Source organism: Chenopodium album, chromosome 27, assembly GCF_948465745.1.
Source record: "Chenopodium album chromosome 27, dcCheAlbu1.1, whole genome shotgun sequence".
Lineage (NCBI taxonomy): Eukaryota > Viridiplantae > Streptophyta > Magnoliopsida > Caryophyllales > Amaranthaceae > Chenopodium > Chenopodium album.
Genome location: NC_137860.1, coordinates 34,298,900 through 34,315,451, shown reverse-complemented (window position 1 = coordinate 34,315,451; position 16,552 = coordinate 34,298,900). Strand labels below are relative to the sequence as shown.

Genomic DNA, 16,552 nt, shown 5'->3' with positions numbered 1-16,552 from the left:
GAGAAAAGAATAACCGATGTGATGAGAAGATAGATCGACCTTAAATCTAGCAATGCAAGTCTTGAAACTCTTTTCAAGCATCCCAAGAAGGAAAGTATATTTACAACGAAGTACAAAGTATAAAAGATAGGAGGTATGGGATAGAGCCCATAAAGGGAGTCTTGCAGTGATCAACTTTGAAACTAGAAACTACAAGCACATCTGCAATGTATGGATTCATTCAAATTAATCAAGCTGCAAACCTTTTGCCAAAATATGATCTTTGTGCATTCAAGGTAATTGCAAAACCCACAGGTCACAAAGGGATGAAAATCTTGGAGCTTCTTGATAGATTATAAGTTCTAATCTCAAGTCATACAAACATATTATTCACGGAAGACATAAAGATATTATCAAAAGAAAAAAAAAAAACAAAAACTGAACGAACCAGCAACTACAAGTCCTAAGCATAAGTATGTTCTAAGATTACAAAAACGGGTGGATAAACAACTCCACGAAACAAAAGAACATAGTACAGAAGACAGATCCACGTGAACAGAAGAGAAGAGGATAATCAGAGAACAAGAGTGAGCTAAATATAGATTCTCTGCCGAGAATTGAAAGCATTCCTAGCTCACCAACGCGTGCTTTCATAAGATACATGTCCCGACTTCACATCTCCTTGGCACCAACAGTAACCAAATAGCTTGCAAGTGCGGCATGATTAGCTGTACAATGAACAAAGCAGTTCATGTTAGACTCTACCAAAATCATGATTTATAAATCAATAGTAGACAGCAGCAAACAATGCCATTATAATTCTATTGCAGAAAACAATTAACATGATAAGATACATGGTACCCTCATAAAATGCATGAAAAGAATCCTACATGCAGCAATCCTAAGAATATTATACCTCCAGTTGTCAATATAAGCATCCGAATAAATGAGAACACATACAATAGTGATACAATCATCTCAGTGGATAGCATCAAGCAAATATCAGTAACCACTGTTCAGCCACCCTTCATTCCACACTCCAAATTTAAAGGCTATTAAATCTAAGTTCTAAACTAAACACAGGAGCAACAAGTTTTCAGAAGTAAAGCCAACAACCTTACAGAGTTACAGGAAAAGTGGAGAGAAAAACGTGTGAGATATATCATACATTATATAAGCAACCAAGAATAAATCGCTTTAGTCTCAGAGTTATTTCAGTTTCAATGTACCTGCTCCTACTGAAGTCTATCAAGTCCATACAAATGGCGACCACACGCTAATACCAACTTAACAAGATTGAGAAGAAGCCAAAAAAAAACATACTTCCTTCATCCAGAATTAAAAATCAATTACACTATTGTGTGAATTCCCTCACCTTTCCTAGAAAAGGAGAAGAGTATGACCAGTTTGGTTAAACATACACCCTCATAAAAAGAGTAATGGAGAGAATATGAAAAGAAGATAGCTAATATTCAGAACATTTTAAGGAAATCATGATGAACGACAAGAGCGATATAACGATAATTCAGGACAATAGAAACGTCAAAAGTTAGATCACTGAAAGCTGAAACACGTCCATGGAGAAGAGAGAGTAGGGAAACAGTGAGATTGTTGGTCGTCCTTTTATGGAAGAGAGAAATAAATACACGAATGACCAAAAAATTGTTTGTCATGCCAATAACCCTTGTCTATGCTCTTTAGCTCTTAAGCCATTAATAAAAGACAAGTCGCTAGCTCCTCATTTTGAATTTCTAAACAAAATGCATATTCCTAAAATCCATCATGAGTCCGATAAGTTCATCATATCCACTTGTTAAGCCCTCCTTACATAAGACATTCAATCATCAAACCTAACATTAGGGTTTGCCACTTTAAACAACTCAATTTCCCTGGCTGCACTAGTGTCAAACCTATATCGCTATATGGCCATTTCCAACACTCCATTCATACATAATAGTATCAATGTATGATCCTTCAATATATCCAGAAATTGACACCCATCCCACTCAATTACTGCATATTGGACACACTTCTCTGCCAAGAGCTTGGTATAAGAAACCATAAAATATACTTATGTGCCACAAGGATAAATCATACTTACTGAATCTCAGAGGAAGGTCAACCTCAAATATGTGTATGAAGAGTGCAACATGATTTAGTTGCATATCAGTATAATGATTCAATGACCAATTACAAGTGAGCTGGTAAGAAAATGGAGACTGAGAGCAAAAATTAGAAGCAAGAAAATAGTGGAGAGGGTGGAGAAAACAAATTTGTTAAAAAAAGGGATCAGTTTTATAGGCGAAAGAGGAGAGGAATTCATGTTTGAATACTTTTTTATGCCCCCTACATACACCCCAACCTCGGTTGGTAGTTTGGTACACGTCGTTATGCCAAGTCAGCACACACTTACAACAACAATTCTTGTATTTGCATATTATTTCATCCTATCAGCATCATTTAGGCTGCATTTCAATACAGTTTATTCTAATGGCAACTTTTATACATTAACAATTTCAAATCACAAAATCAGCAGCAGCACAACTATTACATTGTACTTTTGCTGAATTCCACGCAAAGCATCACAATTACACAAAGCACAGTATCAAACATAACAAAGGAGGGCAAACATAGCAAAAATCAGGTCAACCAAATCTGAATGTCACTACAAATTGGTTAATAGGATATAAATAAATGTACTTCAATTCAACAAACATCATTGTGCAAACAGGAAATGCTTGCCTTTTCCCTAAAAAAAAGGGAAACGCTTGCCCCAACAGTCAACACAATACCAGTAGATGTACATAATCTATTTCCTCTTATGGTGAGTTGGATAAATCTGGGGAAATGGGGAATCCATCATACATAATCAAGATGACAATAAGAAAGCTGGAAACCCAAGCCAAGAAAGTTCATGAAATTAACAACTTCACCGTACATATAAATAACATAATTAAAGATACTAAAAGCATGATACAATTAAACCAGGACTTTGCTAACAGCTTGATTCAAGCAAATAAAAATTAATTCCAATAAGAATGACAACAAATAAAATAAATGATTTTATCACCTTTTTCTCCTAGCATTACCAGATGAACCACCAGTGGATGTTACATTTGTAGTGCCACAACTTAGAAGGTCCTTTGGTGCAGATCCCAGGCTAGCCATGCAATTCTCATACTCACACTGAGCATCTATGTTTGCCCCTTCCCCAGCTTTTCCATCGACACCAGGATGGAGACAATAAATTTGATCACCACACTGAGCATTGCACGGAATCATGTACGAACCAGGAAAGTTATTATTGTTGGCAATATTCTGATACATATCCCCACTCTTGACTGGCCTCTGATATGGAAAAGAACCAATTTCCCCTTCAATTCTTCCCCTAATGTCAACAAGCAGACACTTAAGTCTGGCAATCTCAGCTTCCAATGCAGCCTGGCCCTGTAACCTCTTTAGCAATTGCTGGTTCAAAGCCCTCAATTTCACAACCTCATCCTCCAATGAGGCTGCATGTGCTTTCTTCTTTTGCCGATACTTACGAACAGCTTCTCTATTACCTCCTCTCTCCCTCCCACGTTTCCTAGATTTCTGTTCCCCGGATTCAGCAGAATCATCATTGTTCCCACTTTTCTCTTCACTGGAAGGGGGCAAGATTTTTGTGTGCACATGAAAACACGTGTGCGTATGAGATAAATCAGGCCCGGGGGGATTACAAGTGTGGGTATGAGTACAAGCGTGAGTATCCCTCAGTAGTTCGTCAAAGAAACTATCCATTGATCCACTACTGGGAATCTCGCCAATGTTTGCACTAGAAAGGAGCTCTTGGTTTGAAAACTCAAGCTCTCCATCATCCATTAAAGGAACTCGATTGCTATTACTACTGTTATTGTTGTTGCAGTTAATCTGGTTGTTACCTTCCATCATTGCCAAAATTCACCCTAGAAAAAGCCCAAATTGTAAAAATTCAATTCAGCCCAGATGAAATTTCCCCCACCAAGTACCAAATTGAGCAAAAATTCGCAGAAATTAATCAATATTACTCAAAACCCTAAAACCAAATTATCCAAATTACCGAAACTAATCAATCAATGATCGCAAATTCACCTGACACCCAATTACATTAACCCAATTTAAAGACGAAGTACATTGAAAAAACACACATATACAAATCAATTCCCCAAAAAAGCTCGCAAATTTACTTAACCCTAAACGCGAATTGCACCAAAACAGCAATATCAACCAAAATCAAAACAAACCCAGCAACAAAAATCACAAATCATACAGTAAAATTACAATAAAACGCAAAATCAAACAACAGTTCTTACCGAGAATTGGGCAAGGATCCCACCACTTCTGGGTAAAAATGAGCAATCTTCGCTGAAATAAAACTGAATCAAAATTGAAGACAGTATGCTAATAACCGAATGAGAGGAGAGAGAAAGATAGATAATCGCCGATGAGAAAAGGGGCGAAAAAACCCTAGAGAGGAGAGAGAAAGTAAAAAACGAAAATGGCAAGAAAATTGAGTGGAGGGGGCAGAAGTGAGGACATAGCCAGGCCAAATAGTTTGACGAGGCAATCGCAGAATCTCTCACCTCTGGTTTTTCATTGAAATCACTTCAACTCCTTTTTTCCTCAGAATTTGTACTTAATTCAAGGGCTTCTTTGCAATTTTTAATTAAATTTTTAAAATCCAATCATTGGATTAATTTGTACTCATCATCTTGTTTACTCGTTGACATTAAGTCATTAACTTGTTCAAAGACCTATTTTTTTTCTTAAAAATAATAAGTATTTTCTATTATATCAATAATTTTTTAAAAATAAAAATAAATATTATATTCGTTTGGGAAAAGTTTTGTATACACCCGAGTTTCAATAATTTACTGAACAACGGGTTCACTTTTGTCAAATTTAGTGTCACTTTTGTCAAATTTATCAATTAAGCATAAATAACTCTTATATATGTCAGAACAACTTTTGTGCATTTTTGTGTAACTTTTGCGCATTTTATTGTCACTTTATAACGGATGGTCAGTAATTTACTTAACATCCGTTTTATTTAAAAGTTTGTCATTCGTTTGATATCACTGTGATTTTTTGTTTTTTTTACCAATAATTAAAAGAAAATAATTAACTTTTTATTTTTAAAATTTTGAATTAAATGTGAATCCTACAAATTTCATATGAAATTTTCTTCATATATATAATCTTTTAAATAAAATTGATAAATCCCAATTGCTGACTTTTGCTAGTCTTGCTTGGGCTGCGTGGCATACTAGAAACTCGTTTATTTTTGATGGTTGTACTCAGATTAATAGTTTCTGAGTGTGGCTGTGGGATTTGTCAATTTTTGCAGTGAGTATGTGAAGTATAATGCGAAGGTCAGTGGCTGCATTACAGCGTCTGTTGTGCCTTCTCTGGCAGGGTGGAAGGCACCAGCTCAGGAGTGGGTTAAAGTTAATGTGGATGCCTATGTTCCAGGGGCTGCAGGGGCGTGCTTGGGTGTGGCTATCAGGGACGATCAGTGGAAGCTTTTGCTTGTGGCTGCAAGGAAAACTCACTGCAATTGGAGTGCAAAGATTGCTGAAGCTGCAGCAGCAAGATATGGTATGGAGATTGCGAGAAGAATGGGTTTTAGCAGGGTGATCCTTGAATGCGATGCTATGGATGTGGTTCGATCTGTCAGATTAAAGCAAGAGGGGGTTGCTCCTATATTTCTGTTCTACGATGATATCATTAGGATGAGTAATGAGTTTGTTGGTTTCTCTTGTAGTCATGTTAGACGGGCGGGTAATACAGTTGCTCATTTTGCTGCTAGGTGGGATACGAGCACGAGTGATGAGCGTGTGTGTATGAATTTGTTCCCCCAAAGTTTCTTAACTTTGGCCGAACTTGATTTAAGCTAATGTTATTCTGCTTCGTCTTTCAAAAAAAAAAAAAAAAAAAAATGTTTGACCAAGATTGATTTGAGATGAGTGGAAGTATGTTTTTAGTTCAAAATGTGGACAATGAGCCACTTTAACTATTTTATACTTAACTCATAGATTAAATGAGGTCATACATGAGTTCATTGACAATTAGCATGTTATTGACTTATTGTGACATGATATGAACTGTATAAATATATTTGGGGAATTCATAAAATCATAATACTAGTATTACTTCTAATTATAATATTATATAATTGAAAAAATCAATCAAAAAAATGATATAGAGAGCATATTCATTTTTATATATGTATTGAATAAGAAGTAATAATTTGACATTGATGCCTGATCTAAATTATATATACTACACTTATCACTACTAGTACAACTTACACATTTCACGTCCAAAAAAATAGGCAATCCGTACTCATTATTCTTCCATATTTTCACAATGGAAAAGGATGCAAAAAATACTTTACGATAAATGGAATATTTAAATCGGAATAAATCCAATCTGATAGGATATCATATATTCATATGTAATTTTTTATTTTTTTATAATTTTATTTTTATTTATTTATCTATTTTAGGCTTAGTCTTGTTTACTTATTTATTGAAGGAATCTCAACATGAAAATGCACCGTACTTATAAAAATGGATTTGTTTTGGACCACTTGTTAACCCCCCAAGAAAAATGTATTTTTCATTCTAAGTCCTAACTCCTAACCACATAAGTAAGACTAGTCTCAACTTTATTTATTAAATTTTATATAATTAATAATTGAATGATGGATTTACATATTAATACGCGGCAAGTTGTGAGTAGAGGTTCTGTTGTCTTATGCTCTCTGATTATATTCATATTATAAACTAAGAGATTCATTATTCTTTCATTTTTTTCTATTATTGGTATCAAAATAACAGATTCATGATATAAAATGTTCAGGTTGCTAGAGCTTTGGCTTTTCAAGAATTTGATTGGCCAAGTTGTTAGAAAGAGTCTAGGAGAAAGTTAGATGATTTACCTATAAAGATTAGAATACTATGCCACATTTGACTTTAACGCCATATAATCTTTTTATTTTTTTAATTTTTTATTGAATGTTGTAGCAGATTTAGATAAGGAAATTAGTAATTTAGCTAAATATAAGTTTTCTCTTTTTATTTTTTGATTTAATACAAATTATTATTAAAGACATGATGTATTTATTTTTATTATATTAAGTAGATTTTAAATTTTTATAGTACGTATGGAGAAAGGTAAGATAAATGATAAATTTTGATTGTTATAGAAAAAATATATTGATTGTCATTTTGTTGTATTAAGGGCCTGTTCACATTTACTTAATTTCAGTTCAGTTCAGCTCCAATCAGTTCAGTTCTGAAGCTCCAATCAGTTCAGCTCTTAATTTCCCTCTCACATAAAATATTCATTTCAGCTCAATTCAATTCAGCTCTAATCAGTTCAGTTCAGTTCAGTAAATATGAACAGGCCCTAATTTGTCATAAATATTGGACTTAACTTTAGCATAGTTACTCCATATTTCAAAGTACCTTTTAATCTTGATAAAGTCCAATAAATGTTAATGTATAATTTGAACATGTACAATAACTTAAAATAAGCTCAACAATAAGTTGAGAGCTTGAGATCAATGAGATGTTGACAATCACAGTCATAGATGCTCCTAAAAGTAAAATTGCGGAAGAACGTACGTGCATCTTCTGTTGGTCGAAAATAAATAAAATTCGTTTGGAATAAATTCTCCCAAGTTATTTTTAACTTTTATTATGAGAGAAGATGCATGCAACACTTTTGGCACAATAGAATAGACGGACTCCTTTATTTTGAATGAATGGATGGACAGCCTTACGTACTTTACATTCTACTCTATTATTTTCAATGGTTTACATTACTTGGGTGAGCTAGAGTGAAAGTGACCTCAAGACACGTGTCGAGTGATAGGCCTATTAGAATACTTTTTTTTTTTTTTTTTTTTTGCTCTATATTGACTACTGTATGTTGCACAAATCGCAAATGTCAATGGAAAAATATCATCTCTGAAAAAAAGTTACAACATTCAATCCTTAAAAATGTCCTCATTAAGATTCTTTATACTATAATGTGAATACCATTGGAAATGAAATTCATCTCTATAATAGATACAACATACAAGTATATATTACCTCCGGTCTAATTTACTCGCAACAAACAAATATTTTATATCTCACAAATAATACCCCTTTGTTGCGAGTCAATTGGATCGGAGGTAATATAAAAATCACACTTCTTTCATTCATATATATAATAGCAACATAACACTTTAACACGCAATTGAAGGAATAGATTTGGGGGTGTAAACTATCATATTCGGGAAAAGCCATCTTTGTTAACATTGATAACATATACTTGTAATTTCCATCTTGCTTGTGTAGTTGCGTTTCAACTATTTTGATTAATTTGGTTTCCACACCTCAATTTTCTTCTTTGAAATACTTGTCAACTATTTATTTGTAAATTTGTTTCACTTGTCACAACCCACAATATATAGTTTCAAAATATCTAAATTTAAATAATTTTATATTGACAATGAATACATGCTTTGAATTGCAAATTGTAAAAAAGAAAAATCACATATGGTTTACAATTCAAGCCATCAAGTCAGCCAATTGGACTAGACTCACTAGAGGGTCCAGATTGCACATGGCCCTTTTAAATAAAGATCTTGAATGCCGCCGGATTGGGCCCATAATCAAGCTGATTTGCAAAAACCAATTACTCTGTTTCCGTACAAACTTTTAATGATTGAAATCCTAGTCTCTAAAAAAATTCATCATAATATAAGTGGTAACTACTCCCAATTGCATGCTTAAAAACTTCTTTTTTTTTTTTTGAACGGAAATACTTTTTTAATTTCTCACATATAAGTATTATGTGTTAATACTTATAGGTAATTAAACACGCGAGAAAAATGCTTTCATATATCTACATAAAGTTACAATAACCCAATAAGGTATATTAGTCAGTCACACCCAATCAACCAACACTACGCAACTACCTCCAAGTCCCGATTATTCTTCAATTAAAACCATACCAATCAAATTAAGACTAAAATTATAATCAAGCTCTTACAATCTAACTACAGGATAAATAATACACTTTGCAAATTGCAATATTGCATATAAAAAGAAAAAAGTATAAGCTGCATTAGGGTTATAAGCTCATAAAGTCACAATGAAAATAATTGCAACATTAGGAACATTCTCTCTCTAAAAATCCTCTCTCTCTCTCTCCCATAAACCGCCGCCCCTCTTCTTCTTCTCCGGCTATGAGGCTCGCCGGCGGGCGTGTGGCTCACCGCCCACGCCACAGCGTCGGCGAGCCTCCGATCTACCCCTTTAGATTGTTTATTTCTTTTTCCGTTATGGTTTTTCGTTTTTTCAGCCTTTCATCTGGCGCCACACCGCCTCTTCGTCCGCCGCCGTTATTCTTCTCCGACTGTGAGGCCGGCCTGCCGTCGATTCTTTGTACCGCCTCCCCGCCGCGCCTTCGCCCCACCCCTTTGTCCGTTGCCGCGACGTGGTTTACGAGAACGGGGAGGGGGAGTTTCCTCCCTCTGAGTCCCTCGTGTAGGGCCGTTCTAAGTCCCTCGTGTAGGGTTGTCGTTGCAGCGGCTCAGGGGCGTGTGGGGTTCGGGCTTCTCAGGCGGGCCTCGGTGGTCCGTGCGTTTATTTCCGGCGTTTCGTGGGCTGGGTCGGTGAATCCCAGAGCGTGGGTGGTGGGACTCGGTTTGGCGGCGGGGTGGGATGTTAGGGTTTCGTTTTTTGTTTTAGGGTTTAGTTTTCGTTCTGTTTTTCCTTTTAGAAGTCGTTGTGTGTTTTTTAGTTTTATTATTTTTTCTGTTTGTGTGGTGTGTTGGAGTGATATGGGGCTTGCAGATCGGTGTACCGATCTTCTGGTGCAGGATTTAAGCCGGGTTTTTTGGTTATGGGGCTTCGGTTTGATCTTCTGTTGGTTTGGGCTAAAGGGTTTTGCTTCCATGCCGATATTCGTGTTTGAATCGGAGTTGATCTTGTCTATGGTGAAGTGTACGACACCAATTTTGATTTCAGGTCGAGGAGTACGGGATTCTGAGCCAATGAAGGTTCTCGTCAGAAATTACATCATATTGCCAGACCCCCTTGCAAGAGGCTGCATAGGACAGCGTTATATGAGCCAAGGGTATTTAAGAAAGTCATTCTGCGCGTGCAATTGTAGTTTCGTTTATTTCGAACTTATAATTGGTTCGGTTGTCTTTGTATTGTTCGATTATGATCTCTTATGTAAGTGCCGTATGGCTTTTTATTAATGAATATAATCTCCCCCCTTCAAAAAAAAAAAAGTATTATGTGTTAATTTAGAGGTAATTAAACACGCGAGAAAAATGCTTTCATATATCTACATAAAGTTACAATAACCCAATAAGGTATATTAGTCAGTCACACCCAATCAACCAACACTACGCAACTACCTCCAAGTCCCGATTATTCTTCAATTAAAACCATACCAATCAAATTAAGACTAAAATTATAATCAAGCTCTTACAATCTAACTACAGGATAAATAATACACTTTGCAAATTGCAATATTGCATATAAAAAGAAAAAAGTATAAGCTGCATTAGGGTTATAAGCTCATAAAGTCACAATGAAAATAATTGCAACATTGAGAGCAAGAAGCTAACTCGCCAAAAATGCTTTTAATTGCCTCAAACCTCAATAATATGCACTCATGCATATATATAGTTTACATTTATCCAAACCACCACATAAAACAAGAGGGGTGCAAATTTAGACTTATAATTTCCTCAAAACTATACAAAGGAAAATGCTAACGTAAGGCTAATTACAAATGGGGGAAGGGGGATCAACGTGCTAATCGAAACTCGAGGATCTCCTGCATCTTCCAGTTAAGAAATCCCCTAGAGTATGAGGGCTGTTGCTCCGGTCACCACTACTGCACGACGTGTGATCATCTTCTAAGTCGAGGAGTGCAAGACTTAAGTGCGATTTCTTAGCACTCGAGTTTTGGTAAAATTCTTCGTCATTACCATCAAAGTGTTCTTCTTCTTCTTGTTCATCATATACATGTGACTTTGCCCATACATCCATAGTTTCCTCTCCTTTTAGAAGTTTTAGTATCTGTAAAATTCAAAAGAAATGTCAAATGCTTTGTCTATGATGATATAGCTGGTCAAATAATAAGGCCATGAATTAAGTAACAACTGATTGCCAAACAAGACCATGTTTTAAAAAGGCGCTACTAAGACATTTCAATTAGTAGTATTTGAAAACAACAAATTTTATACTCTAAACTTTGTCTCTCCCAATAAAAGGTACAATAGTTGATTTACAACTCAATTTACTATGCAATTATACACATTATTGTTTAAGTTATTCAATTTTACCACAAAAGGTAATTATGTGGATTATTAACAACATTTAACCTGAAATTTGATTTGAGGCTAGCCAAAAACTTATAACACGACCTTGAATTAGAAATCTGAATAATTTACGATAAATAACCATGTAAAAGTACTTCTAATCCAAAATTAATTGATCCAAACCAAGAAGCAAATTTAAAGTATTCAACTTAAAATTGAATTGACTACACTTTGGTAAGGGGGGAGTAATATTCCAATTTGGGGTCCATCAAGCAAACATACCTGGTCCATACTAGGACGAAGCCTAGTTGCCCTTGTCAAGCAAAGTTTAGCTGCTAGGACCACTCTTTGCATTTGGGGCTCATCAACGCTCCCATCCAAACTAGGGTCTAGAATTCCTTTTATTAGCTTCCCATTTTGTAGCCTTGGTTTTGCCTGAAATTCATCAAATCCATACCAACATTTTACATGTTATAATTTCAATAAACTAATGACACGCAACATCAAAAAGTCGCATTCTTTTTTTGAATAATACAGATATCAAACAGTTAAACATACTCCGTATTAAAAAATCAAGGAAGTACTTACCCACATGACCAAGCTCTCTTGGCCTTTGGAAGAATTAATGGGTTTTCTTCCGGTTAGTAATTCAAGAAGAACCACCCCAAATGAGTAGACGTCTAACTTGTCGGTGACCTGACCGTACATGAAGTATTCGGGTGCTAGATATCCAAATGTGCCCACCACATCAGTGTAGGTCTCAAAACTTTTTGCATTTGGACCCCATATTGCAAGCCCAAAATCAGACAACTACAGCCAAAATCAATCAAAAGATATCACATTAGAGTACTATTATTGGCCAAAATCCATCTTTAGTGAAATGATTCAAAAGTTTAAATTGTAACATTGCATGCACCATAGAAAATAAAAGGTAGGATGTTAACAAATTTCTTTATTGAGAGGTCTTGTCCACTTCGACCAATATTTATTATATTGAACTGATTGTTACGGGTCAATAATAGATTTTTGCGGATTAAAACTGATTTTTTTATAAAACGTAAGTAAAATGAAGAAAACATGATTTGAATCGTTCTTTACTCGTTTCATTATGAGAGGGTAGGTATACCTGAGGTTTAAAGTTGTCTGACAAAAGAATATTGGAAGTTTTGACATCTCTATGAATAACAGGCCTTGAGCAACCTTGGTGCAAATAAACAAGGGCTTCTGCTATCCCAACTGCTACTGTAAACCTTGCATCCCATGACAGCAATGTTTTTTCTCTGTTTTCAGCTGTTACAAACATAAATCACACAACAAAATCTTACTTCCCATTTACTCAATAAAATCAATCAAAGGAAAATTGAAGCAGAATTAGGAGTTGGTGTTTACCATGCAAGTTGTCCTCTAAGCTGCCCTTGGACATGAACTCATAGACAGAGATTAGCTCGCTGTTGTCGATACAAACACCGAGCAATGTTGTAATGTTTTTGTGGCGCATTGTGGACATTATATTGACTTCTTGAGAGAAATCTTTCCATGCTTGTTTCGACGATTTTAGTACCTTTACAGCCACTTCTTTACCATCAAGAAAAGTTCCCTTATAAACTTGGCTACAACCTCCTTTACCTATTAAGTTCCCTGCACACAAAAACAGTTTTAATCAGTACGACAGTTTTAGGTGAAGTGAATAGAGCCTTATATCATTAAAACGAAGTTTAAAAGAAACGAATTGTAACCTGCAGAGAAATTAGATGTCGCGTGTCTCAAAACCTCGTAACTAAACCAAGTGAACTCCAAAAAATTCAATTCAAATGGAAGCCCGGGTTCCTGATCAAGCAACTCATTCCAAAGAGACTGACTGCTTTTGCTACTAAACGCGAAATTACTTGCATTATCATTTTCCCTTCCTAAGGGACTCTCGGACTTGGTAGAACTCGAGTCCACATTACTACTAGCACAACTTTGTGGAGTATCAGGAGGTGAACGATCAGGGAAGTTCATGACCCATTGAACTACCGACATTTTCCTCGAGTCTAATGCCTTCTGAGTCGGAAGGCTAGACCTTCGAAGCAAAGGCCAACCGGGTTTTTGCTCCGTTACATTATCCTCCTTGTTAAAACTAACTGTTCTTTGAGGAATTTTCTTACTGTCAATACAAGCTTTTTTAGGAGTTTCAACTTCTGCAAGCTCTTCACAACTGATATCAGTTGATTCAGATTCTGAGTTCTGACAGTTCAGTTTCGAGCTATTAGAATCCACTTCTGATACTTCTGAATCTCCAAAATCAGACTGATTTCCATTCGATTTTCCGGGTTTATGGAAGCTCGGCCTCGGATCTTCTTGAAGTCCTAGCATAAATTTCATACAAAATCAAACAATTCAGCATACAATAACAACAACCAAATGATAAAAAAATTCAAGCATTATTTATAAATAGATTAAAATTTAACCTTGTATTATATGATCATCATTGGAGAGTCTTTGAAATACAACTTTGCCATTATGAACAGTGAAGATTTCAGTGGTTAAAGGCAATTGTTTTGCACAATATTTTGCAGTTGACATTCTACCCCTGAAATTAATTTACTGTTCACAGTAATCAGATAGAACCAATGACATATAAAATTTAAATTCAGAAATTACTTTGATTTTATTAAATTAGTCAAAATTTCTTACCCAATAGAACCAGGTTTTGTTATTCCAACAATTACAGCAGCAGCACCACACCCTTTTGCTTCAATTACTAGACTTTTTCTTATTGAATTTCCTGTTAATATCTTCCCACTTAACTTTACCTGAAATTTTATTTAATTCATTAAAAAATCCTATATTTTTTTTTATAAAAAAATTAATAAAAAAACAGAGGAAAGATACCTTCTTGATATCACATAAATTCTTGAAAATCTCTAGATAATCATCCAGTTGTTTCTTCTCCTTTGCTACATCATCTACAACATAAAATATATCTCATGATAATTTGAAAATACTCCTAAGTTAGTGAAAAATAAATAAAAAAAGTTTGAAACTTTTTTTTTTTTTTTGGTTGTAAAAATAGTGTACCTGAGTTTCTGCAAACATGAAGAACAACAACATGATCAAGAGGCTCAGCAACCTTAACAATGGCCCAACCAAGAAGCTCTTTGCTTTCAGTATCGAATCGAATTCCAACCAATACTTTTCTGGTTTGATCAATCCCCATTTCTTCTTTCTCAATCCTCATTTTTTTTTTTTGCTTGGACTTCTGGTTGGGAAATTTTTTCTTTTCACCTTACAAAAATATAAAATCTTCAAATGTTGATCATCTTTATCTGAAGAAAATTGAGCTCCAAAAGCAGAGCACCCTGATAAATTTAAAGAACTCTAATAAGAATTATTATACCCTACTTTTTAATTTTTTTTTTTTTTTTTTTGAGGGAAACCCTACTTTTTAATTAGATAACAAAAAAGGGGCCTCCTTAGATTAGGTGATAATAATACTATGTGTAGTCAATTAAGAGAAAATAACAAAACATTACGGGACAAAATATATTAACCTAAAACTTATAAACAATAAAAATAATTTGAATCAATTGTAATAATAATAATAAGGCGTATATTCATAAATCACAAATTAGATTCTACACACGAAAAAAAACATGGAGTGTTTTATTTAAATGAAAAGAATGTACCGCCAAATACTCATTTGTGGATGAACTCCAACCACTTTTGCAACTAGAATTTGGACCCATTATGTATACCATCACTTTATTATATGATGTTGAAAAAGATGGCTTATTATATAATGATGATATCATTAAATATAATTAAATATAATTAAAAATATAATAACAATAATTTATTTGATTAATTAATTTATATTGCTAGTTAAGTGTTGAAATGAAAAAGGGGGAAATCGTCGGTAACGAAGAGGAGGAAAGACGAAGGAAACGGGCTAAAAGGTGGCGGGAAACCCATGATATCCGGTCACTGAGTGCAGAAAACACATGACAATTAAAACTGATACCGGCTGTTACTGGTTAACACCCGATTTTTAAGAGTGAATTAAATTAATAAATTATGGAATTAGTAAAGAAAAATTAAAATTAACAGTGGGGTTATTGGGAATTGAGAGAGAACAGGAAATCCATGGAATATGCCTTACGTAAAGGAGGGACCTTCAGTAAAATTAGGAAATAAATTTTGAGTTTTGACTCCCTTTTTAATAGGAGTGTTATTATTGATGAAGAAATAGAATCTTAAGCCATTTTCTTAGGTGAAAGTTTGTTGACAATCAAATTGTTATTCAAATCCTACCTAAAATCGTATCTTAATTAGCTGAGGTGTATGTATTTCTTATATTCCCCCATTGAATTGAATTCAAAATAGAATACCACTTCTTATGATGAATAGAAGAAATACTTTTGTAGTTGTAGAATTGTTAAAATAATTTCATTAGATATAGGTGCGAAATCAATTCATAATTATTTTTATATTTTTTTCGTCTATGAATCGACTACTTGTATATGGTATACGTGCACGTATGAGTGATAGAACCTTTCGTGTATGTCAACTCTCAAAGGTACATCTGATTGTAAGCTCCGAACTTCTTTAATCTTTATAATTACATCGTTACAATCTGTTAATTGTTACATACGTATGTCTAGTTGCAAATTTTTTGCGTTTTATGGATAAGTGGTTGAAGATAATATGATACATATGAGGTAAGGTCATATATTTGAGGCTATGATAAAATTTAGCGCATAATACCATTCAAACACAAGCAAAATTATGATGTTGACCAGCGGATTAGTAAAAGTTTGGCTCCTTAAAATGTGATTGAAAATTAAAAAGAAGAATAAGATTATTATCTTTGTTAGTCAAATTGTCTGCTACTTTTTAGTCATCTACAGTCGCAAACTACAAGTAATGAGTCATGGTGCGCAACCTTTATCTCCCAATTGCATCATTTTTGGAAAATTTTGGAAGTGGCTTATCTTCTAAATAAGTGCACCTAACATTGTACATTTGTACAGTACTTATTTGCTTTCTGACCAAAATTATCTCTTTAATTGCATCATTATCCATCCAAAACTTGTAACTATTTTGGCTGACACAAAATTTATCTTTTGTGAGTAGGATTTTTTGAGGACTACGTAATTCTTAGCATGCTATGAATACTTCCTTCAAAAAAAAAAAAAAAAAAGCATGCTATGAATACAACTATACAAGTAAAACAAG

General features: G+C 34.4%; 3 protein-coding genes across 5 annotated transcripts; 1 reads left to right on the top strand and 2 right to left on the bottom strand.

Annotated features, from left to right (window-relative positions):
* Positions 1–304: 304 nt before the first annotated feature.
* LOC145621225 (basic leucine zipper 23-like) lies at positions 305–4,612 on the bottom strand. Of its 2 annotated transcripts, none has more exons than XM_081675963.1 (3): positions 4,311–4,612; positions 3,069–3,923; positions 305–707 (listed from the first exon to the last, which is right to left on the bottom strand). In XM_081675963.1, exons 2-3 carry the CDS (start codon positions 3,907–3,909, stop codon positions 652–654), a joined length of 897 nt encoding a protein of 298 aa, XP_081532089.1. In that variant the 5' UTR covers positions 3,910–3,923; positions 4,311–4,612; the 3' UTR covers positions 305–651. The 2 variants fall into 2 exon arrangements, with proteins under 2 accessions (XP_081532089.1, XP_081532090.1); XM_081675964.1 differs by having other exon boundaries at positions 3,050–3,923; positions 4,311–4,611.
* Positions 4,496–5,894, top strand: LOC145620131 (uncharacterized). The gene is made up of 2 exons (XM_081674775.1): positions 4,496–4,560; positions 5,345–5,894. The coding sequence occupies exons 1-2, from the start codon at positions 4,496–4,498 to the stop codon at positions 5,892–5,894; spliced, it is 615 nt and encodes a 204-aa protein (XP_081530901.1).
* A 4,653-nt stretch (positions 5,895–10,547) lies between these two features.
* Positions 10,548–14,926, bottom strand: LOC145621254 (protein kinase STUNTED-like). Of its 2 annotated transcripts, XM_081675997.1 has the most exons (10): positions 14,396–14,926; positions 14,210–14,283; positions 14,012–14,130; positions 13,786–13,907; positions 13,072–13,683; positions 12,725–12,973; positions 12,462–12,625; positions 11,924–12,145; positions 11,618–11,770; positions 10,548–11,093 (listed from the first exon to the last, which is right to left on the bottom strand). In XM_081675997.1, exons 1-10 carry the CDS (start codon positions 14,553–14,555, stop codon positions 10,827–10,829), a joined length of 2,142 nt encoding a protein of 713 aa, XP_081532123.1. In that variant the 5' UTR covers positions 14,556–14,926; the 3' UTR covers positions 10,548–10,826. The 2 variants fall into 2 exon arrangements, with proteins under 2 accessions (XP_081532123.1, XP_081532124.1); XM_081675998.1 differs by lacking the exon at positions 14,396–14,926 and having other exon boundaries at positions 13,786–13,921; positions 14,210–14,223.
* Between the last annotated feature and the right edge of the window lie 1,626 nt (positions 14,927–16,552).

What these genes read in the sequence shown, in the direction of transcription:
- LOC145621225 (XM_081675963.1), bottom strand. Translation starts at nt 3,909, where the DNA reads ATGATGGAAGGTAACAACCAGATTAACTGCAACAACAATAACAGTAGT. An exon ending in ATCCACTGGTGGTTCATCTG is followed by an intron (nt 708 to 3,068) that starts GTAATGCTAGGA and finishes TTCATTGTACAG; the next exon opens with CTAATCATGCCGCACTTGCA.
- LOC145620131 (XM_081674775.1), top strand. Translation starts at nt 4,496, where the DNA reads ATGGCAAGAAAATTGAGTGGAGGGGGCAGAAGTGAGGACATAGCCAGG. An exon ending in AGGCCAAATAGTTTGACGAG is followed by an intron (nt 4,561 to 5,344) that starts GCAATCGCAGAA and finishes CAATTTTTGCAG; the next exon opens with TGAGTATGTGAAGTATAATG.
- LOC145621254 (XM_081675997.1), bottom strand. Translation starts at nt 14,555, where the DNA reads ATGAGGATTGAGAAAGAAGAAATGGGGATTGATCAAACCAGAAAAGTA. An exon ending in ACAAAACCTGGTTCTATTGG is followed by an intron (nt 13,908 to 14,011) that starts GTAAGAAATTTT and finishes AATTAATTTCAG; the next exon opens with GGGTAGAATGTCAACTGCAA. An exon ending in CAGACAACTTTAAACCTCAG is followed by an intron (nt 12,146 to 12,461) that starts GTATACCTACCC and finishes TTTTGGCTGTAG; the next exon opens with TTGTCTGATTTTGGGCTTGC.